The sequence below is a fragment of the Pteropus medius genome, unplaced genomic scaffold (genome assembly GCF_902729225.1).
Source record: "Pteropus medius unplaced genomic scaffold, Ma_sr-lr_union100, whole genome shotgun sequence".
NCBI classification, from domain to species: Eukaryota; Metazoa; Chordata; class Mammalia; order Chiroptera; family Pteropodidae; genus Pteropus; species Pteropus medius.
The window spans coordinates 51,917,211-51,942,391 of NW_024349800.1; the positions used below are offsets into that span (position 1 = coordinate 51,917,211).

General features: G+C 33.6%; 1 protein-coding gene across 4 annotated transcripts in view; it reads left to right on the plus strand.

Moving 5' to 3' along the window:
- ATAD2B (ATPase family AAA domain containing 2B) overlaps positions 1 to 25,181 on the plus strand; it is a 107,793-nt gene that overhangs the window by 44,125 nt on the left and 38,487 nt on the right. For all 4 annotated transcript variants that reach the window (XM_039887725.1, XM_039887727.1, XM_039887728.1 and 1 more), the window contains exons 15-18: positions 888 to 978; positions 5,827 to 6,138; positions 7,921 to 8,056; positions 13,648 to 13,834. In XM_039887725.1, the coding sequence (XP_039743659.1) occupies positions 888 to 978; positions 5,827 to 6,138; positions 7,921 to 8,056; positions 13,648 to 13,834 (726 nt within the window). The remainder of the gene's footprint in view (positions 1 to 887; positions 979 to 5,826; positions 6,139 to 7,920; positions 8,057 to 13,647; positions 13,835 to 25,181) is intronic.

A 25,181-nucleotide genomic window follows, 5' to 3' on the forward strand; every position in this document is an offset into this window, starting at 1 on the left:
CAGCCGTGCATTCTTAGCCTCTGGAGTGGTCCAAGACCGTGATCTTCCAGATGTCTAGTGGTCTGGATAATGGATGTCAGGTGGTCTGGTCGTGTATACATTCTTTCCTATGTTCGTCAGAGGGTTATTTACAGGACTTCTATATATCTCCAGGCATTGATACACAATCGAAAGTTCAAAAGTTTAAGTTTTCAGGCCTGTTAAAGCAAGAATAGAATTGTTTCCTCATGCCTTAAGCCTACTTGATTTCAGTGATTTAGCAGCATGACTGTAGGGACTCCATGTTATTTCTTCACTGTTTTCTCAATGCCAAAGGATCAACTAACATAGGTAGTAATATATATTATATTTCATTACTTAATTGAAAAGTTTAGACTTTAAACTTTTTTTCAGTTTTGAATTACTTGTTTAGCTCATTGTCAGTCATAATACTTTATGTATATGATAGAACCAGCAGTTCTGTAAACTCTAAATATAAAGTTTGTCTATGATGATTATTATAACAATAAAGTTTCCTGTCCATATGGTTTCAAATGATAAAAATGATGTGATGGAAAAGTGAAATTTATTTTTGAATTCCAGTTCTAGATCACTCACTCAGTCACATGGCCACTAGTCAAGTTCCTTCACCTCTAAGAATATTAAATATCTTAGTTTGTGAAACAGACAAGATCTCTGTTACACATCTCACAGGGTTATTATGGGAATCAGAGGTGATGAGGATGCCAAGGTGTTTAAATTTCTTTTCAAATAAACATTTGGTTTGCTGGGGTATGGTTAGTCTATAAATTTGTTCCAGCAAATATATTTGAGGAGTTGATGATATTTTATTTACTTGTACTTTTTTTTTTTCAAGGCAAATTTATTTACTGTGGTTTTCTTTTTAGGCAAGAAAACACATATTACAGATTCATACCAGGGACTGGAATCCAAAATTGTCAGAAACTTTTTTAGGTGAATTGGCTGAAAAATGTGTTGGTAAGTACTACTGTTTGAATTTGTGATTGTCATTGTTTATTCTGCTCAGCCTCCCTTTCCCCTTATGTTTGGAATGTGAATGAGTATAGTTATGTCTTTGTGCAATAGATGATTCTGCCTTTAAATGTAAAAATTTTTAATATTTCACTTGAAGTTTGAACACTTCTAAATTAGGATTTTAGCTGCCATTAGGTGACTAACAAAACTCAATAGAATTCCTTTCATTGAGTGCTGGGTGTCAGTAATATTACTGCAGTGTCTCTTTCTAGGAATTGTCCCCTTTCAGCAATTTTACTTAGTAAGTGTAAACTTGAGAGATAAAGGTTCATATCAAAAGCAAGACTGTAGTCTTTCACTTTGCAGATTACAGGATAGGCTCATCTTCATGCCTGCGGTCAGGAAGGAAGTTGAGTGAGAGGTGTCTTCAAAGAACATTCATAATGGCATTCTGCTAGTATTCCCCAAATAGAAAACTTTGCAACTTAATGTCATGTTATTCACAGAGTGGAAGATTGCCCCACAGAGCGAATGAACACTACTGTCCTAAAAGGATGTGGTGAGAGTATTTTATGTACATACATGATTATACATAGGAGATGATATTTAGGGTTTTGGCTCTAATTAGGTCTGAAATAAAAATGAATACATATGAAGCTGAGTATACACACAAGTATTTTTCCTTCATTTCCCCCCCATCTTTTGTCTACTTTCCTCTAATTTTCTCAAAAAATAAATTAAAAAATCTCTCTCCATGAACTTTTTAAGCATTATGAAGAAATTCCCCAAATAAGTCACTAACAATCAACAGCCTACTTGGGAAACCTTTAAACTTACCAAAACCAAAAAGAACATCTTAGTTAAAAAAAAAATCATTGTGATCCACCATCAAATAATTAAAACTTAAATAGAACATTAGTCCATTCAGTTAGCTACATCCGAATTATCCTCTTCATCCACAGGGACCTCCATCTCCGAAGCAGCATCCCTCAGCTTTTGAACCACAAAGACCTCGACATCTTCTGGTGAGGAGAAACCGTAAATCTCTCCAGCAGTACTCCAGTTTAAGCTTTGCCTGGTATAAGAGAGCATGCGCCAAACCCATTTCATGTAAATTTGGCTTGACCTTTGCAAAGCCTTGTGCTGCTTTATGGGAGAGGGTGGTATTTGGTGCAAAGTCCAGTCTTTTCCCATTTTGAAATTTGACCCTTTTTATTTCCTGCTACTTTAATGTTATTATTGTATTAGAGTGCAGATCAGACTGGGAAGCCTTTGTATTTCTTCTGTGAATTTGTCACAGAATGATCCTTAACAGAAATAAGCAGAAATCTTCAATATTTTTGGAAACTCCCTAAAATATAGGTATTTTAAAATTACTTTCTATTACCCTGTCTACCATCTGAAAAATTATATACTCTAATTCTTCATCCTAAATATTAGAATCTTAGTTTCTTTTTTCATTTCCAGAGGCCACTGCTTCTCATTTTTCCAAGTGATTTATTTTAGCTTTCAGTCAGTTTCTTAAGTTAAAAAAAATTTAAGAAGTAATTTCTTATAGAACTGAAAAACTTCTCTTGCCTTTTTTGGGGTGGTGGTGGTGGTGGTAGTGGTGTAGAATCTGCTTACATATACACGATTTTCTTCCTGGAGAGTGATATAAAAATCCATTATAATTAAATGACTTCTGTTTTTGATCGTAACATTTATTCCACTTAAGAAACAAGTTCACATTTTAAAAGAGCAACTGCAGATCTTCAGGCAGGAATGAAATAGTATAAATTTCAAATTCATTATGAACTTAACACTTTAGGTATCCCAGACATGTTTAATGTGTATGGGTTCAGTTCATGCCTAACAAGAGAGAACGCAGTCTTGACGAACAACTGCAGAAAGAGCTGACTTCTTGTTAGGGTTATGGATTTGGTAACTTTTACCTTGAAATAAATTCCCAAGTACTTGGAGATGTTTGGATGCCTAATAGGTATGATTTTTAAGTAGCACTCAAATAATCTGGATATCTAGAACATGTGCACAAACAGTAGGAGCTTAAAGTTAATGAGGAGTTCAAACCTAATCATATTTCTCTATTTTCACTAAGAGGGCCAAAACAATGAAAGTGTATCAGTGAGGCAGCTATCTTGTGGGCCTTCATTATGTTTGGTGTTTTACTTATAAAGTAACAAAATTTTATTACCTTTTTCTAGTCTATAAATTCTTTGACTAGCTTGTATCTTCAGTCTTTCAGACAAATTTCCTTCTTAATAGCAATATTTAAGAATGCTTTTTCTTTGCATCTAGATGTTTGGATTCATCAGAATATTAGAATTGTAATGGTAGAATTAATATGGTTATGGAATTCTTATGAAAAGGATGTTGATTATTTTCCTTAATGTCTACTTTTAACTTTAAAAAGGCGATAGTATATTTTCAGTATTTCTAGAATGACCACATCTATTTTTTCCAAACCAGTACTCTTTTGAGATTGAAAAAAATTCTCTCAATTATGACAAGAGGCCTAAACCAGGGTAACCATATAGTTACCGTAAATATAACCTGTGCAGCCATAGTTATGATGTACTTTTAATTCTGTTTCAGTCTCATAAAGGAAGTATGTTATTAATTCAGTTCTTTTTTATATATTGGAATCACTTATAAAGCTTTGTCAAAATATACATTTATGATATTAAAACCCTAGAGATTCTGATTCACTAAGTTTGTTGTGAATCTATTTTTGTTTCAGTTTCATTGTTTATTCACATGAGTGGTCAGGTTGAACACCACAGATAAAAACTAGTAATTTTCATTCACTAGCAAATGTAAGGAAGATAAATCCTATCTTTTATCGTCTATTGGTTATGATAATCCATGTGAAAATTTACTTCTTCAATTGGGATCTATTCTTGATAAGCTTTTAAATGATCTTTAATAAATTAAGAAAAAATGAATACATTGCTGTTATGTACATTATTAACATTATTATGTCAAACATAAATGTTATGGGCAACATTTACTACATAAAATACGTTTTAGTGGCTTTCTTTTTTGCATCGTTTGAGTTTTTTTTTTTTCTTTTTTAACTTAGGCTTTGCAATTAAAAATAGGATCATTTATAGTATGCTCACTAACAGTGTATATATTTTTAAAGAAGAAAAATGTGGTGGTATATGTTGTTTGAGGATGGTAGTTTATTCTTTACTTCCTCTGAAATGGATTATTAACTGTTTATAACTGAGCTGTTGTTCTACAGTTATTTTATTGAACTAATAACAGATTTGTGTGGCACAGAAAAGATTCAGGTTATTCATTGAGAAATGATATAAGATCAGAGTTTTGATGGTAAATTTTGTTATTCTGAAGAATTATTTGGGAGAGTGATTGCTGTCATGGGACATTGTTACTGCTTAATCGGCTTATACTTTTCTGCATTAAATTCTCACAGGTCATATTAATTAATGTTCTTCCTAACTGAATAAATGTTTCTTTAAGAATGCAGTGCTTTTCTATGATTTTCATAATTTTCATTGACATAGTTACATAGAAATTAAGTTGGTTTAATAAAATAATTTAGATTTATAAAAAAACCCCAAAAAACTAAAGCTCAGTAGACATAATTTATCCACTTGTTTTTGGGTAGTGCATAGCAATCTGAAAGTTTTGCTGTCCTAAGCTATAACCTCGGGGTTACTCTTTTTTCATTCATTCTTTCACTCAAGAAATATTTATTGACTCTTCACTGCATGCCAGGCCAGGTATTTGAAATACATTAGTGAACAAAACAGATAAACACCCCTACCGTCACAGAGCTCACATTCTAGTTGGGGAAGGCAGACAGTAAACTTAATTGGTAAATGATTAGGTGTTGGGTACTGTGGAAAAAACAGCATGGTAAGGAGGACTTTTCTGTTATTTGTAGGATAAGAGCATTTGCCTTACTAGTAATAGTAGTATAGTTCATTATAGGTGTGTGAGTCACTTATAGTTTGATTTATGTGGGTTTGACCCTTAGTGTTCTGTTTCTGCCTGTTAGTTTAGGGCTATTTCTTCTTTTCTCATAGTTTTCCTGTCTAGTTATCACTTTTGTTTCAATATTTAAGTGTTCAGTGAGGTCATTGTGAGATATAAAAAGATAAACCTGATACCACTCTTTGAAGAGCTTAGGGACTAATGTTCTATAACTAGTTCGAGTGGTTCCCCCTGCTGGCATAATTGATATTTATATATGTATATAAAAGGGAGTTAATGTGGAAAATTAATGGATTCTTATTCTCTTTAATACTTTTGAAACTATCAGGGATGATCACAACTTTAAAGTATAATTTTGGGAGTAATTAGATATCAACTTGCTTTTGACTTGCACTCAGTTGGTAGTAGGATAGGTTTGTTTTTGAAGTTTCTGCTTATGTACTACTTTGTATTATGTGTGTTGGAAGTTAGTAATATTAGAAAAATTTATAGGTAAGTGTAGTATCATGAAGACTGAACTAATGATTGGGAGTATTGATGAAGGATTGAGATGAAACTATTATTTTAAAATTTTTTCTGAAGAAAAGTTGTACTTTATAATCAGTGGCATTGGTACAAAATACATGACTTGTTTTGTTTTAATATCATTCATTAGTTCATGTGTTTGTTAATTAAAATATTCAAAACATTTTTATAGTCTTAATGAGCAAATAATTTTATTAGGTGATTTTTTTAAATGGCCAGATTTAACTTTACTGATAAAATTGCACATAATTATTGATTTTGTATAGATTATTTTTTTAACTAAGGATGTGTGCGTTTGTAAAACATAGTTGGTACTTGAGAGAATGAACTTACCTTTGTCATCCTTTTCCTTTTGTGCATTAGGGTATTGTGGAGCCGACATCAAGGCCCTTTGCACCGAGGCTGCCCTGATTGCCCTGCGGAGGCGTTACCCCCAGATCTATGCTAGCAGTCATAAACTGCAGCTAGATGTTTCCTCCATAGTGCTTAACGCCCAAGATTTCTACCATGCAATGCAGAATATTGTGCCTGCTTCCCAGCGTGCTGTCATGTCTTCGGGACATGCACTATCCCCCATCATAAGACCACTGCTGGAAAGAAGCTTCAACAACATCCTAGCAGTCTTGCAAAAAGTGTTTCCTCATGCTGAAATTAGCCAGGGTGACAAGAAAGAAGGTACTATATAAATTGCTTTTTTTAATTGTTAAAATGAAACAAACACAGGCATAAATAAATTGAGTTTCCTCATAAGACTGTGTCACTTTTTAATATTTGCCATGAACATAGAAAATGTATTATTAATATTTTTTATTCAACACTGTATATTCCAGGCCTGGCATGTTGCTTAGCATGTGGTAGTTGCCTAGTGAATGTTTATAAAAAGAACTGATGAATGTTTGGGGCATTCCAACTATCTTAATAGAGTGTTACAGTCTTTAGAGAAGTTGACTATGATAATAATGGCTCATGTTTATTATTATAAAGCCCTTACATAAATTGTCATTAATCCTCATTAACAATCCTATGTCGTAGATATTCTTACTTCCTAAAGGAATTGGCTGGGAGACTAAGGAAGTGTTCCCTTAATTTACAGTTACTCAGTAAGTTCTAGGGCTTGCTCAAACCCAGGGAGCTTGACTCCAGAGCCCAAGCTCTTACTATATTGCTATAATGACTCCCTGGATTCAACTCATCAAATATATATTGTTGTTGTCAAGGCAGTCTGCAGCGTGCTGTGCTAAATTTAGTGGGGGAGAAAATTAGAACTTGGTTGTAGAAGGTCTTGACGTCTAGCCTCAAGATTAAAGTTTGGACCTGAGAGAAAAGCAGAAAGCTACCTTTAAAAATGTCACTCATTTACAGGGAAACTTTAGGTTCACATGCTAACCAAAGAAGGGCCAAGAACTTTGAAGAGAAAGTAATGTGTTTTGTCTTAATTTCCCCAGTTTCTAGTACCTTGTTTGGCATGTAGTCTGCACCAAATAGAAGATTGTTCAGTGAATTATACTAACATTGAAAATATTATATGTAGAAAAATTATCAATACTCAATGAATTTTGCTGTCGTTAGATATATAGTTTTTTCAGAAACTTTATTTTTTAGGGATAGATTCTCATGAAATATCAAATGGATTTCTTGATTTCTTAAATTTATCAAATAGGGGAGGGAACAAATATTATGTTTGAGCCAGATACTCTGCCATGAATTGTACATTTCTTATTTCTGATTTTTCATAAATGAGAATATCTTTTCTCAGAATTTTTTAATTTTTAAAGAACTTATATTACTTTTAGAAAATCATAAAAATCTTCCCTTCTGAGAGATGATAGCTCTTTTATTTTAATTTGAGACTTTCTTCAGCTTTATTATCTGTGTTTTCTTATAATTTGTTTCATAAATATAGAATATGCTTTACTTTGAATTTTTCTTCATGTACCAGTGGAGAAGAGAAACCATATTTTATTTGATTATTAATATATTTTTTAGTTATTTAGATATTCTGGTTTGTTTTGGTCTTTAATATTTTTCTTAGGTATCCTTTCCTTGTGTATGAAATTACCACTCAAAAGATGCTCAATTATTTTTCAGGTTAACTTTTACAATATTAGTTGTACTAAATATTTAGCTTTTAAAAGCCCCTGAAATCTCTATCTGCCAACACAATTTAGTATCTCATTTTAGAATGCATTCCTCTTTTTATTTCTTTTTGTTGGTGGAAGAAGGGTATGATTTCTATCGGTCTTAATTCTCTCCCAGTTCTACTCATGTAGCATTGCTTTTCATTGAACGGGCACTTTTGTTAGGTATGTGTGAAGTACAGCTATTAATATTTCAGGTTGTAGCCCAGGTATAAACCAATTTTCCTTAGCTTTGGTAGAGCACTAATACTAAATTAAATTATTAAAAGACTTTATAAGTCTCAATCTTTGTGATTTTTTTTTGTTTGTTTTTAAACAGATATAGAAACTCTAATTTTAGATGATAGTGAAGATGAGAATGCTTTATCAATTTTTGAGACCAGTTGTCACTCAGGATCACCAAAGAAACAGTCATCAGCTGCTGCTGTACATAAGTCCTACCTTCATTTTACAATGTAAGTTATATATATTCACTTTCTTTCAAGTTAGCATGATTTTTTACAACTTATGGTTAGAATTATGGTGTATTTTTACTTAAGTTTGTAACCTCGAGGACTTTCTTTTTCTATTTGGACACAATTTTGGAACACTAAGTGTATAATTTTTTTGTGTGGCAATAAATTAGTTTTTTGGTCACCTAAAGTTTTTTTTCTGAACCAATTGTATGATTTTTTTTTTTTTTAAAAACCAGGGTGGAAGGATGGGTTACCTTTAGAAAGTCAACTGGTGTCCCTAATTTTATTGCTTTTTATTTGAACTACAATGAACAGAAATGAAATATTTACCATGATCTAGAGTGTTTTAATTTGTAATAAGTTTCAGATGATAATTTAGGGACTCTAAAGGTACTAAAGAGATTTCGAATTAGAAATTGCTTAGTAATTAAACTAACTTTTTGATTTTCCAAAACCCCATTAGTTTATGCTTTTCCTAATTTAGATTTTATGGTTTTTCTATTTACATTTACCTTTATGATAAACAGCTTTTGCTGTGGAATTTAATGGGTGAACAGTTTTAGTGCTAATCTAATTTAAATTGAAGGACCAGATAGTTTTCAAATAGTAACATCATCACTTGCATGTACATAATTAGCATGATAGTTAAAGGACCATAATGCTTCAGTCAGGTAGGTCTAATTGCATTTTTATTAAAAGATGCTGGACTGTGTGTATTTTAACTAATTTTTCGTTAGGGATATTTTGAAGAAAATTTAGTCTTCAACTTGAGTTGAAGTTTCTCGTAGATTTTGGTGAAATGATATTTGAACTGTTTGCATTGATAACCCTTTTTTTGTTTTTATTTTTAAAAATGAGAATAAATTACTTTTGTTTACTCTTTTTTTCTTGGGCTTTAAGCTCTTATATTAGAAACTTTTTATTCTACTCCAGATCCTTTCTTTTCTGTCGTCAGGGAAGTTTTCTTAAACTATTTCAATAATTGTACAGTTCTCTTTTATTGGTGACTAAGAGAAAACCAAATAACCATTTTTTCCCCATGTGTGTGTATTTTACTTGTTTTGACAATTTTAGTTATTTGGATATGAAATACTTCTGATAGCAGAGCTAAGAAACTATCTAAAAATGTGGGTTCCAATTTTATGAGTTCTGTTGTCAGTAAAGTGATACAGAAATTTAGCTATTAGAAAACTTCACATGCAATTTTGAGTTTGACTTTTTATTGAGAACATTCTCTGCCATTGATTTAATTATGAATCACTGGTATGGTTCATTTCGTTTGGTTCAGCCTTTCTGAAATTAGTTTAATTTAAGCCTCCTTTACGTAAGCTTTTCTAGTTCTTTGATTCGACTTTGATTTAATAGTGAGACAGCTATATCCTGGAATAAGCTTTTTTTTTTTTATTGTGATGTTTTGATAAATTCCATTCATTTCTTTATTTGCCTACCCATTCTGCCAGTTTTTATGTTTACTCTATGCCAGGGGACTGTACTAGGTGCTGAAAACATGTAATGAAGAAGATACATCTTTCTTACTTTGGAGAAATTCTTGTTATTGAGGGTAACAAACTTTGTAATATGGCTGAAGTGCTATGAAAGCAGAACTAAGAAACTTTCATTGGGAAGTCCAGGAGGGCTTCATAGGAGAGGTGGTGACATTTGCTGTCTTTTTGACTATGAAGGGATAGGAATTAGCATCTGATGCTCATTACAAACTAGGTATATAAAGCTTGGGACTTCATATATAGTAATATATATATTGGTCTCTCAATAATCATGTAGCATTTGTGGTATCATTATTTTACCAACAAGGAAACTGAACCACAAGGAAGTTAAATTAAGTAAATTGCCCATGGTCATGCCACCAGCAGACGCAGACCCCAGGTCTGTACTGTTTGCTTCTTGGGATCATAGGCTTTGTAGTACACTGTGTGGTTTCCAAAGTGATTTCTGAGCTTAATAGGTGCATAGGAAAACGTATTGCCTTTTTGGGTAGATAGGACAATGTGATTTTTCACACTTTCCAAGAAGCATACACTTTCGAATATATGCCTTTAATAAGGGCTGCACATGGTTTTTTATTGGCTTGGTTTGGTTTGACTTTCTAGACTAGACTGGGAGTTGCTGGTGGGTTTCTGTTTTTGGGAATAGTTTCCTAAAATGATGTTGAAATCTTTTATCTAGATTTAAGATGAAATAAAAGTCAAGATATTTAAGGTTCATCAATCTGGTAGAGAACCCTTATGATCAAAAATAAGTTTTCTTTCTTACTACATATTACCATAAGGGGTTAGAAGCAGAGGTTTCTGAGGTTTTCCAAATGAAAATAGCTTTGTTTTTTCTGATTAGAAAGGTGATATACTCTATAGAGAATTCAAGTTATAAAGAACATAAAGAGGAAAATAAAAATTAAAGTCCAAGCACCTGAAGGTAATGTTTGTTAAAGTTTTGGTGATCACACTTCCATATTCTCTCTATGCATAGAGCCAGACCCACATATTAATATATGTAAATTATATCCTATAAGGTTGTTAATGTGACTTGCTTTTTTATTCACTAAGATGGGAACGTTATTTCATGTCACTGTATGTTTAATGTTGTTCTTTTAAAATAGCTGCATAGTATTTTATTTTTTGGATGTGCCATAATTTATATAACCTTATTAATAAAAATTGAAGTTTCCTTTTTTTATAAACAGTGCTGTGATAGATATCTAAGTAACATCTTTAAACCATCATCTGATTTTGAGCTTTGCGTAAATTTTAAAACTGCAATTGCTGTGTCAAAGGGAAGATGCATTTGAAAACTTGAGACAGGTCGTTAAATTGCCTTCTAGAAAGATTGTATCAATTTACCTTTCCATCACTAATGTATGAGAGTTTTATTTTTCTTATATCTTTGTCAATTCAGAGCACTGTCTTATTAAATTTTTGCCAACCAGATAGCTTAAAATAATATCTTGTTTATTTGAATCATTCATTTGTTCTTTTATATATTAATTCACTCAGATATTTTGTCAAAGTGCCCATCAAGTGCTGGGTGTTGTCCTACGTACTTGGAATATGTCAGTGAAAAAAATAGGCCAAGATTTCTGCCCTCATCAACTTATGTTTAACTTAATTTAATTTATTTACCCCCGCCCCTTTTAATTCCCCCCTCACACTTCTGTCCCTGACCTATGGATGTTGCCATCTCCCTTTAAGAACTGGATCTCTGAAGGTGTCTCCTCTCACACGCTCGAAGCGTGCACCCGGGGCCTGGGCACCTGGGATATGGTCCGTAGTTTCACCTGGGGTGCGAACCCAGGACCTTCTGAGCGTAAAGCAGACGTGCTAACCACTACACTATGGCGCCACCCCCAGCTTATGTTTTAGACAGAGACAGACAGTAAAACAATAAGTATAATAGACAAAATGTTAGAAGATGTAATTACTATGACAAAAAAATATAGAGAGTGATAAGAAGTAAGGGAGTTCTTGGGAGTGTGATTAGTTGTAGATATCCTTGGATGTACATTTTGGCATATATTTGACATACTTGCCAAATTTAATTTCAGAAAATTGTACTTTTTCCTGTTCCACTAGTCATGAAAACACCAATTTTCCTATCATCTACTAACTAATAATAGGTATTAAAATTAATTTTTTATCAATCTAGCAGATAAGATGTTTCTCATTTTCATAATTTTTTCCCACTCTGTTAATAACTAACTACCCAATCGTTCTCAAGGCTTGGTTGCTCTTGAGCCTGAGACCCTATCCAGTTGCCTATCTCCCTTTTTTGTGCCACAGATCTTTCATAGATACTGGACTGCATCTCCCCCTCTCTTCCTGTGGATCTTGGGAGCCACCATCCATTCAGTTGTTTCAGCTAGAATTGGGTGTCATCCTCAGCTCCTTCGTCTTTCTTCCCTTCTGTGTGTGGTCAGAGACCAAGTCCTGTTGATTTTCCTTACTAAATACGTCTCATCTGAGGCTGTTCCTTCTCACCTCCTCTAGCACCATTCTTGTCTGGACTATAATTTAACATCTTATGCCAAGGTTATTATAGCAGACCCCTAACTGGTTATATTTCTTCCTGTTTTGCTTTCTTTCAAATATCCTCTCCTGTACTGACATACTGAGCTAGAGTTATCTTCCAAAAACATGTATAAGATTATGTCACTTCCCCTGCTTTAACATGGCTCACAAAATCCTTCACAGTGTCTCATAGTCTGATTCTCCTCTTCTCCTCCTTAACCTCAGTACCTTTACCCGAACATGGCCTTAAAACCTCAAAATAAAGTCGCTGTATGAAGTACCCCAAATAGCCAAGACCTTTTTAGCTCTGGTTCTTTGCACATCCTATTTTTATTTCTTGGAATTCATGCTTTCTGGGTTTATGCTTTGGTAATACTTTTCCAAGAAATCTTTCTGTGAGTCTCTAATTAGAGTCTCCCATAGCACCCTACACCAAACAGTGCTGCTTATTAATCACACTGTTACAGTAATTTGTGTACCTCCTTTTTCCACCAAATACCATTCATTTATGAGCTGCGTGCTAACAGTGGTGGTGTTGGATACCTAGGACCAAGGCATTCGGCATAGGAAGCATTCTACAATTGTTAACGAACATTTTAGAAAATGTATCTGTATTTTCTTTTTGAACCGTCTTTGTTCTTTTCCCGTGAAGGTGTTTTTTGATAACACTATGCACTTAAGCTCTTTATACATTGAGAACCATTCCTGTTAATGGCAAATTCCTTGTCTCATTTGGTTCAGGTTGCAATTTTTGAGTTAAAAAAGTTTTGAGTTAAAAAGAGTCTGACAGTTACTAGGTAATTCTCTTGGATTTTCTAGTACATAATCATATCTTTTACAAGTAACTGTTTTCTCTCTTTCTTTCCATTAGTTCCATTTTTTATTTGCTTTATTCTTATTGCATTGCTTAGAATTTTCTGTATTATCTATGATGATTGTAGACAAACTTGTTCCATTTATCATTTTAATGGTGCTGTAGAATCTTGGGAATATAAGTTGTTTCATTTAATATATTTTCCTAAATTTACCTTCTCTAGTGTAGGGCTTTAGATGTCATGTATTAGGGTAAGAACAGTTTTCATTGGCCTAGAAATTAGCTGCCATTGAAAAAGTCCTACATTTTTTTTCTATTTAAAAAATTGTGGGTAAGAATACCAAAATTTACCATTTTAACCATTAAAGAGGTCCTACATTTTAGGTAATCTTCAGATGTACCCTCTGTTGGAGAAGTGGGATTCTTAACCTTTGACCTTGGGTAATTAAGAACTAAATCACAGTGTCTGAAGCATTTTCCAAGTTAATATATGGGTATGATAGGACGAATATCCACATATTTTTACTTTCTTTTAGAATGGATTTTTATAATTTCACATCGTGGTTATTAACATGGTCAGCGAGATCATTTTAAAACTATATTTGATGAAAATAATTCACTGTACTTAAAAATAAGAAAGGGAATTTCTATTAATTTAGAGTTGCATTCTTTTAAGGTAAATATGTTGCTTAATGTTTCCTATTGATCTTCAGAGCATTTGGTTTTGAAATAATTATTATGTCTTACATGTATTACAGGTCACCATATCATCAGCCAACCTCTTACAGGCCAAGGTTATTGCTGTCTGGAGAACGAGGCTCAGGTCAAACTTCTCACCTTGCTCCAGCACTTTTGCACACTCTAGAAAGATTCTCTGTGCACAGACTAGATCTCCCAGCACTTTATTCAGTTAGTGCCAAAACACCTGAAGAATCATGTGCACAGGTAGGTTTGTACCATGTCAGAGCACTTTCAGCTTTTTTATTGTTTACCTCTTGGTAGTGTTTACAGATAAAAAATTTTCAGAGAACAATAATATGAATATTAACTTTTTGTTGCTTATTCATTAACATTATAATATTAAGGCACAGGGTCCTTTTGATGTGTAACACTTCTCAAAGTGAGCTCACCGGTTTTGCCATGTTACTTCATTCATTTCTGCAATTTTTAATGTTCTCTTTCTTGCATTAAAGTTTAAACAGTGCAGAAAGTAAGTTTCTTTTGCTTATTTAGGACCCTGTTTTCAAAGCTGTGGCTTCAGAGCCTTTCTAGACTTCTGTACTTAGGTAGAGCTTTATTATAGAAAGGGGAATGATATTTAATTTGAGATGCCAAGATTTAGTTTATACAGAAAAGTGATAGCAATTAAAGAATTATATATATTTGTATTAATAGTTAAGTGTGTTTGATATTTGATTTTCAGTTACTTTATACTTAGTGATTGTGAAGCAGAGTTCTAGTGGTACTATTTATATTTTTTGAGGTTTTAATATATAACTATGAATTTATTATAAGTGTGTCACGTTGGAACTAGAGGGTAGGGGAATAAGCTTTCCGAGCCAAGGAACCATGGCTTCACCATTTGTGTCTCTTATATGGTGCCCAGGTCATCATAATACGTGCTCATTAAATGTTTGAACAATGTTTCGTACAAGTAAATTTAGAGAGAGGAGTGTCACTTTCTACTTTGCTATTTAGCTTACTAGGTGACCAGAGTAGTAACACTTAAGAGCATTGCACACAATTTTATTTTATTTTTTTCCGTTACATTTTATAAATGTATATACATATACATACACTATGTAATTGTAAACCATTTTGTACTTTGTAGCAAGAAATATATTTTAAACAGTTCATAGTGTTGATTTCATTTCACCTTTACTTACAGTTCTCTGGGTATGAATATCCTAGCATCTTAACTACTTATAAAGCCCTATTTAAAAACCCGTATTTTGAATAAAAAGCAGCATACCAGTAATTTGATCCAAGTTTTATAGATTTAACTCATTTTGGCTGTGTTTTCTAATGTTCATTTATATGTTTGTTCATATTTTTCCTTTTTAGTGAGAAAAAATTAGTGCAGCTTTGTATGCAAGTAAGAAAATTACTCAGTACCATTCAAAATAAATCCCAATGATTTACTAGGAAAATATAAATTAACAAAATTGACCCCAGAGGAGAATCAGAGATAGCTGTGGAAGAAGAAATGGAGTGTCAAAAAAGCACTAAATCCAACCAGTTTCACAGGAGAATTCTTTTAATTTTAAAAGATAAGATCATTTTAATGCAAGTTAAACTGTTTCAAATCATAGAAAAAAGGAAAGCTGTGAAATAAAAAAATAGTGATGATAAACCTTTGAAAGAAATACAAAGAAAACTGCAGACTAATCTCACATTGAAAATGGTCATAAAGTAAATATTACAAATGAGATCTAGTAGCACATCAAAAGTAATATGCCATTATTAAGATGTACAAAGTTTTTCAGTTAAATATCAAGAGATATAAATATTGGAAGGGGCACATTGAAGTGATAATTATTTGCCTGGGACACGATTGTATATTTGGAAAATTTATAGTATCAGCTGAAAAACTATTAGGGACAATGAGAGAATTCTGTAAGGTTGGACACTTTCAGAATTAATGTTATAAAATCAATCTTTTTCTTTTGTTTAAACAAAAACAAGTTAGAAATATAATGAAAGAGATAGCAACCGAGTTTACGTAGGAATTAACTGAAGCTCTTAATTCGCAGGGCCTAAAAGAAGAAATGTAAAATTTTAGTTGAGGACAGTTGAAGAAATGAAAGGCACACTTTATTTTTAATTATTATACTTGAGTGTGACTCAACTCAAATTGTACAGATTAAAATTTTAGCTACTTTGCTTATTGATAGTGGCCTTGAACAACTCACTTAACCTCTTTGAGCCTCACTTTTCTCATCTATGAAATGAAAATAATGATACTACATAAGTGTGATTTTTTGTTGTGATTTTAAAATAAGCTCATCCAGTAAGCTTGGCATATAGCTCCCAACAGATGTTAGCTATCATATTTATTACTACTGCTGCAGCTCTTTTCACAGCTAATGGTTAGTAAGACTGAAAATTGGAAAGCTGTGAGTTCTTTTCTAATTTAATGTATAAATTAAGTGCAATATCATCTATATTTCCTTCAAAACTTAAGAGAAGTTAAAAAAAAAAAGACATTGTGTTTCCTCTAGATAATAAATATGAGTATAGCAAGGAGAATTCTAGAGGAAAAAGTATAATGAGAGAGCCCTACCAGATTTTTAAAGATGTAATAGAACTAGAATAATAAAGAATTTGTACCTATTCAGGCATAGACAGACAAAGTAATAAAACAAAAGAAAGAATTCACACCTAGGCCTGTATAGAACTGAGAATTTAGCATCATGAGGATGATGATGAGTATATGATGATGGTGATGACATTTGATATTAGTAGATAGAATAGATGGATTATTTAATAAATGGTCTTGGAAAACTGGCTGCCTATACAAGGGGAAAAAGAAAAAGCAAAATAAAATGGGATTTCTTATATTTTTCTGAAGCCTCATAGTAAATTCTAGATTGTCATTGAAACTATGAAAGTATTAGAAGAATTCAGAAGGTCAATATATGTATTATCTTGGATATGAGAAAATAATTGCTAAGCAATATAGAAAATGTAGAAAACAAATGAATTTGACTTAACAAAATTTTTAAATTACACTTTTTTAAAACTAATAGACATAACTGGTAAAAGTATATTTTTAATGTATGTGTCAAGGACAAAGTTTCCTAAATATACAAAAATATGTTTAAGTCAGTCAGAAGAAACAATAACAACCTAATATAAAAGTTAGCAAAATAGCAGCATGCCATTTATAGGGGGAAAAAAATAGAAAAAGCAACCAGTAAAAATTTGAAAAGCATCTTAGCCTCACTTATAAGTGAAAAAATATGCAAATTAACGTAACACAGTACCATTTTAAAACAACGGGTTTTAAAAATAAAAAGCCTGATGATGCCTAGCATTGGAGATGTGGGACACTCAGTGGAAATGTAAATTTAATGACTTTGGAGTGCAGTTTGGCACTGCTTTTTTAAAAAAATTTTATTTAATTAGTTACAGGTATACAGTACATTGGTTAGACATCTATACAGTTTGTAAAATGATCCCCTCAATTGCTCCCTCCCTCCCTTGACCGTCCACCTAGCCAATGTATTAATGCTGACTGCATTCCCTATTGCCGTGCTCCCCATCTCCATGACCATCCATCAGGTGCTAATTTGTCCTTCTTTAACCCTTCACCCATTCTCCCAGCCCCCCAAGCCCCCTTCCCCTCTGTCCATCACCAAATTGTCCACTATATTTGTGAGTCTGTTTTTGATTAGTTTGTTCTTTTTATTTCTTAGATTCCGCATATAAGTGAAATCACATAGTGTTTATCTTTCTCTGTCTGACTTAAATACCTTCTAGGTCCATGAAAGCAGTATCTTTTCCCATCCCCTTCCTTTTAGTCTGTGTGCTTCTTTTCATCTGAAGTGAGTCTCTTATAGGCAACATGTAGGGGTCTTGTTTTCCTTTCCATTCATCCACTCTTTTAGTTGGAGCACTTAATTCTTTTCCATTTGAGGTACTTATTGATAGGAATGTAGTTGTTACCGTTCTATATTCCTGTTTTTGATACATGTGTTTTCTTCAAGAAGTCCCTCTGACATTTCCTGTAATTCTAGCTTGGTGGTGATAAATTCTTTCAGTTTATTTTTGTCTGGGAAGCTCTTTATCTGTCCTTCAACTGTAAATGATAGCTTTGCTGGATAAATTATTCTTGGTTGTAGATCCTGGGTCTTCATCCTGTTGAATATTTTTTGCCAAGCCCTTCTGTCCTGCATAGTTTCTTTTGAGAAATCAGGTGCCAGTCTTACGGGTTTTCCCTTGTAAGTAATTGTTTTTCTCTCGCTGCTTTTAATATTCTTTCTTTGTATTTAACCTCTGGCATTTTAATTATGATGTGTTTTGGTGTGGGCCTCTTTAGATCCCTGATTTTTAGAATTCTCTGAGCTTCCAGGGGTTTTATGTCTATTTCCTTCGCCAGGTTATGGATTTTCCATCATCGTTTCTTCAAACAGCTGTTCAACATTTTGATTTTCTTCAGTTACGCCGATCGGATGGATATTTGGACTCTTAATAGTGTCCCATATACTCCTCATTATTTTTATAGTCTCGGCATCTTATCTCTTGCCATTCTGATTGAGTGTCCTTGGTTTTCGCATCCTCTAGATAAGGCATTTGATCCTTTTCTTTATTCACTCTGTTTATTCCTTTGTTTATTCCATTTAATATACTTCTCATTTCAGATAATGTGTTCTTCATTTCATACTGGTTCTCTTTTATAATTTCCATTTCCATTTTTTGTTGTTTTTTATCTCTTTGTTGAAATTCTCACTGAACTTAACCAAAAGTTCATTGAGCATCTTTATAACCAGTGTTTTGAACTCTGCATCTGTTAGATTACTTGACTCCATTATATCCAGATCTCTGTTCTGTTCTCTCATATTGTTTCTGTTTCTTTGTCTTCCCATTTTGTCCGGGGCTACCTGTTAAGATACAGCAAGCAATCCACAGATGCTGGCTTATAGTTACTTCAACAGGCCACACCAGAAACCGAGGCCAGCTGCCTCCAGTGTGAGTCTAGGCTCTGCTCAGCAAGGAGCACCTGACTCGCTGAGGATACACCTGGTTGTGGCTTGGGTGGAGCCACGAGTTGGGGAAGGCAGGGTTTCATGGAATCCTCTGGGCAGAGCGACCTCTGGTATCCAGTTTGATGACGTCTCAGCTATGGTGGCCCTATGTCCCACACACTGGTAAGGGGGAGGGCTCAGTAGGGAACAGTGGATACTGCCGGCACTTCTCTACTGAGCAAGTCTTGCCTGGCCCTCACTCTGACAGTGTCTCCCTGTAAGTCCCTGGTGCCCCCTGCGCGCAGCCGAATGGGCACTGGTGCTCAGAGTGAGCAGGTCGAAAATCAGCTCGCGGACATGGCCCCTTTAGAAGGCATCTGTTGCTGCCGCAGCCTCTGTCTCACTCAGCCGCTTAAGACTGGGAAGCCACGCATGCTCGCCCCGTCCTACCTTCTGCTGTTGCAGGGTGCTTTCTTGGATTTCTCCCTAGTTGTACGGCTTGTTCATCTAGATCCCAGGCAGTTTTTCTTTCTGCAGCTCCTTGTTTCCATCACAACTTTGATTTAGTCACCAGAGGGATGAACAGAGCCTCTGTCATCTATGCCATTTTTGGCACTTTTAAAATTTCAAGTACATACACTTTTTGACCTGGGAATTTTACATTAAAGAATTTTCCCTAAAGATATATTGGCGATAAGTATTCGCTGCTGAGTGTACAAGTATATTCATCACAGCATTGCGTAAAATTGCCAAACAGAGTAAGACAAAAAGAAACAAACTAAATGTCCTTTATGATATACTGGCTGAAATAAATTATATCCTCACATACAAAGAAATACTGTGAAGTCATTAACAAGAATGAAGTTGATTTACATAGGGTGATATGGAAAGATTATGGAGATATCAGTGATAAAAGCAAGTTGTAAATCTAACTTTGATCTTTTTCTTTTATGCAAAGAACTGTTAGATATATATATATATACACACATATATTCATGCTTGTATGTAAGTAGAAGTTTTATCTATGAATACCCTCCTAAAAACTGTTAATAATAATTTCTTTGGCTTGGGGGAAGGAATTTGGAGGATTTGTAATTTTAGTTTGCACTCTGCTGTGCTGTTTGGAATATTTTTTTCTTTTTACATGTGTATTTGACAGTATCAAGCAAATGAAAGAAAATCACACTGAAAGGGGAACAGTTTCAAAGTAAGAGGGTGTTCTGTCTGTTGTTCCTTATGGCTAATATGTGTATATATTCACAAACATGTTACTAGCTTAATGTGAGATATGGAAATACTTAGGAAAGATTGTAGTAAACTAAATGTTGCTGGGATCCTAGGATTTTTTTTCCTGAATCCTACTTGCCATTATTGGGACAAATTTGAATTCTAAGTGTATACTCTTTGATCTCTTTCATGTTTCTTGGCTTTTACTACCTTTTTTGTCATGTTGATGGAGAGGATGGAAGAAGATGTCACTTGGTAGTGGAAAAATAACAAAACCTATTTATTGTGTTGACTGTATCACACTGTACTTAGCACATCAAGACATCTCTTCTCTGCTTTCACCTGTAAGCTTCTGGGTTAGATGTAGAGCTTATTCTTCAGTGACCACTGCCTGGATGTCCAGTTTGCCAGGAAACTGAGTCAGAATTTCGTAGTCATAGAAGCCAAAGCTCAGACTTCTGAACACTGGCCAGAGACAAGATAAACTGTCCTGGTTAATCTCCGATTATTTGTATCATAGTGCATATTTAAAATTATTTTAAATGCATAAACATAATATTGCCTCTTATTAAAAATCTTCAAAAAGAGGCTATTATATAATGAAACTGAAGATTTTTGTTTTAAATTTATATAAGAGATCGCCAAGCCTGGATATAAGTAGGTATGAAATTCTTAGGGGAAAAAGTACATGAGTCAGGTGCTGGAAAGATTAAAAACCTTTTCTCTCTATACGTCTATAATTCTTTTCTTCTCTTTTGCCTAACTTCTCTTGGGAGCTAGTCCTCCTGTAGGCAGGATTATCTCTAAATAGATATGGAACATAATGGTTCAGTCTGTGGCAAATTATTTTTCTGTGCTCTGCTCTTTTCCCCAGCCTATAAGATATGTAATATAAATTGAAATTGGTTACTAAACACTGTAACATGAACATGAAAGGTAATCTTCAGGGGAAGAAGTCTTAAATCACGTCTACAGGGCTGTATTTATATATGTGATAAGATGGAAAGGGGAAAGAGCCCTGTTGATATTTCTTTATACTGTGGGAATCGTGTTTAATTCTTTGTTCTTTAAAACATACCCACACACAAGCATAGATATGACAAAACTTCTCTCTCTTCTGATCGCCTCAGCTGTTGATTAATATTATCAATTAGGTGAAAAGTAGTAGAGGAGTTAGTGTCTACTGTAGGGTTTTCTCATTTTTTTTTTTTTTTTTAAAGCTTTAGTGAGCACAGGAATCTTCTGGGGGTGCTTATTAAAATTTCTGATTCTCTGGCTCTATACCCACGTTCTGATTAATTAAGTTTTGGGTGAACCCCAGGAATCTGCACTTTAAACATCCCAGGTGTTATTTTTGTGGGTCTTCAGTAGATCTCATTTTGAGATCTAGTACTTGAGCTGATCATTGGACTAGTTAGATATTTTTTACTGAAACAGTTGCCAGAGTTCATAAAGTGGCTGCGTGTGTGTGTGTGTGTGTGTGTGTATTATACAATACTGAATGTGTATACAATACTGAGCATTTCATAGTCTTACAAAGGCTGTGGAAGGAGAATAGAAAACCCTGGTGTAGCTTCGAAGGTTTGTGGTTGTCCCATTAAGTTCCCAAGTGATTATGGAGCCCTACAACAAGGCCAGAGATGTTAGTATTTGTAGTGAAATACTTATATGTATTAACACCCTTAAAAAAACAACTATGATTCCCCTTTTCCGAAGTCCTCAAATGCATTTTTTTGCCTCTTGTATTATTTCTGCTGTTGACAGGAAAAAAAGCGATTGATGAGTTATATTTTATCTTTTTATTTAAATATAAAAGTGTGTGAATTGATAAATTTATATATAGTCCATCAAAAGCTTTGGAGTTTGGTCATTACACTGTATTATGAATAATTTTAAATGGATAATAAGGTTTTTTTTTGGTGAACATTTTAGTATTTTTCTTCCCCAGAAAGAAATTATATCTGGTAATTCTCAGGGTAAATTCTCTTTGATTAAGTAGCATTAAGGAATTAACATACTTACCTGTGTATTTATTTTGGATGCTCTTGTGTTTGTGCATAAAGGTTTCTGGATCTCCACAGCCGTCTGTGTATACTTTGGATACTCCTGTGTTTGTGCACATGGCTTTCTGTGTTTTACCATAGCAACAGCTTTTTTTTTTTTTTTTTTTTTTGAGTTCTGAACAAATTAAAGTATCCTGGTCCAGAGTGTACCACATTTACGGAAATTCTTGAAGTTTTTAGGCAGTTTTTATCAAAAAAAGTTTGGGTGATTTAATTTTTATAAAATGTTGATTTTTATTACAACTATCATTCAGAAACTGTAGTACAGTTGTGTTTTATAACAGGCTGATTTTATGTGCTTGTAAAGAAATTTGGCACTTTATTTCTTGAATCCTGAATCTTCTTATCCCAGACAGTGCCTTCTTTTTACAGAGATGCTCAATAAATCTTAGGTGAATAGAATATATATGGAGTAAAATGATATATATGGAATAAGATTATCAGTAATCTAGATATTTATTTTAATATTTTGTGATAGCATGGTATAAGGAATGAAATAAACTTAATAATAGTGCTTTTAAATTTTTATAAAAATTGAGACTATTTTAGCCCCCAAGATTTTTCTCTTCCTAAGACTTATAAATTCACGTTCATAATACTGTAAGGTGACCAAGACAAATTCTGTAGTTTATTGATGACAAAAAGTTGTTTTCCTCTTTATTATATAGCCCTTTTTAGGAAAGTGAAAGCTGTACAGGCTTGGAGTTTTCTGCTTTATTCACATTTGCATTTAAAATTATTCTAGTTTTCAGATTCTGAAGGAAATGGCTTGTTATGGGCCATATGTTCTTAATTTTTAAAATATAGTACATTTTTATGCACTGAACATTTTAATTTGGCAGCTGAAGTACTGACTTGAAAGTTTAGCTTTTGAGATGATAAGGACTCTTGTAAATGTAGGTACAGTTTATATTACTAGTGCCTCCTTAAATGGATACTTCTAACTTCAGTGGCCTGATATTTTGCCTTTCATAACTTTAATAGAGGAAGTAGTTTGTGATTTTTTAAAAAAATAAACTTTAAAAAAATGTTATATAAGGGACCATGATGTCTGGGGCAAGAAGAGTCCAGAAAGAAATAGAGTATATTGTTTAAAGAATCAAAATGAACAGTTCACACATACTGGTGTTTGTTCATTTTATCTGTGCAAGAGTGCTGGTCATGTCAGAGGTATTTTGAAACGGTTGGTTCAGTAATTTGGCCTACTGTCTTTTTTTCTCTATAACAGTTTTTCTGTTTTCTACTACACCTTGCACATCCACCAATCCAAGACACCCTGTAGGTGAGTATTTTTCTAGTTATCAAATGGCATCACTTGTTCTCAAGACAGTTGCCGCTTCACTAAAATAGGCTTTATTTTTCTACTCTGAATTATCTGGTTAATTAATTTCACATAGTGTATCTTATTACACAACTTTAAAAGTTATCAGCAAATTGCTGAAGAGCTGTTTTTACATTATAGAAGAATCACAATAGGATTAAACATTTTTCCTGAATTTTAAAAACTATTCTCAGACTCTATACTTTTTGAATTTTTATTACCAAAACTGGAGAATTAGAACAGGTTGACTATATATATTTAAAGAAAATATGAAAGTTTGTTTTAATATTCTGAGAGTACCATGTAGTAAGGAGTTAAAAAGAAAACTTGTTTTAGTAGTGCTTTTAAATTTTTCTAGAAATTAAGGATGTTTTTTCTCTAAAGGCTTAGAAAAAGAAATTTAAGAAAAACCTCAACTCTATTAGAGTTGGCAATGTTTATATACCTAGTTCAGCTTTCAGTTTCAGGTGTTTTAATAAGTTTAAAACACCTGCAGTACTGCATTATTTAACTTCTGGCTCTGTAAAGTTTTTATTATCACTTAATCTTCTGTTGCTTTGCCCATACTTCTTGATACTTGTTAGCAGCTAGATGTTCGCAACGCATATTCCTAGAAAACCTAACCTACAAGTACTAGAATGAAAGGCAGAATTTCATTTTTTAAGAAGGCATCGGTTTCTCATTTGTCCCTGTGCACGTGGTAACTTGCATGAGGGAATCAGGTGGTTTCGTGAGGTTTCTCAGTGAGCTGTATACCTCGTTAGTCTTTTTCACTTTTCTTTCCCCGCTGACTCTCCCCTAGTTATACCAGCACAAAGTGGGCGTTGGAAAGCGACAAAAGGCGTCGGTCACTGTCGTCTGTATACCATGCCTGATTTGGGTGGCATGTAATAATTTTTTTTTAGAATCAAATGTCTCACTTGCCTTTGTGCTGCTGTGTGGTTCCTTCCTTTTGCCGATATTTATGCTTGTTTTTCTCTTATGAATCTTCTACGAGAACTTTTGGAAAACAGTAATCCTTGGATTTTCAAGATCCAGGATAAGAGGGTGCGTGTTTGCAGAAAAGGTCAAAATTTGAGAGTCCTGAAGGAGTTGTACTGTACAACTGTTCTGGATTGGTGGATATGCAAATATTAAAGGAAGGGAAGGAGCAAATATTACTTTTGATGTGAGTGATCATAACATCTACATTCCAATTTGGGGGAAACATTTTATTTGAGCATCTTTCATCTGATTCATTATTAAATTGGCAATATATTTTATTTTATACAAGAAGTTTAAAGTTGTGTAAAATATAGCATTTGAAAAATTCATGCAACTGGTAAGCTTACTTATTAAAGAAAAATAATCCTTTTGATTCTTAGGAACATTTCTGATAATCCTAATTACTTTAAGTATTAGATTCTTATTTCTATATCTTATTCATTACACAGAGTAATTGAAATGTGTTTAAAATAAGGGAAAATAGAGAATTTTATAAATAGAATTGTCAAATTGAAAGAAGATTGATTTTCACACTTATCCCTGCACTTATTAAAAGTCTCGAAGAGATGTCATTAACCTGTGAGAATTTGTTGATGAGCTGTTGAGCTGTTGTTGGCATATATGGAAAGGGCCGTAGTTTTGCTTGGCAGCTCACTAATGGCCAACCTGTCCCGTACTGGTGTATGTTGGCAGAGTGCGGCTGAAGCTATGGTTAGGACTCTTTCATACCTGAGGAAACTTTATTTTGTATTTTCTGACAATGGGAGTTTCTCAGAGCTTTTTGCTAATATATTTATAGCTCTTTAGAGATGTAAGTGTTTTGTGACCATTTTGAATTGAAGAACGAATTAAGGTAATGGGAGGTAAAGAAGCAGTTCCTAGACTTAATTTTAAGTCTAGGATGGTACATTTTGTTTAAAATGTTTACTTAATTCATGTTTAGTGATTTTAGGCAATGCGCACAAACGTGTAGACTGTCCTTTCTTCTTTGTGCTTGCTGTGTCACTCTC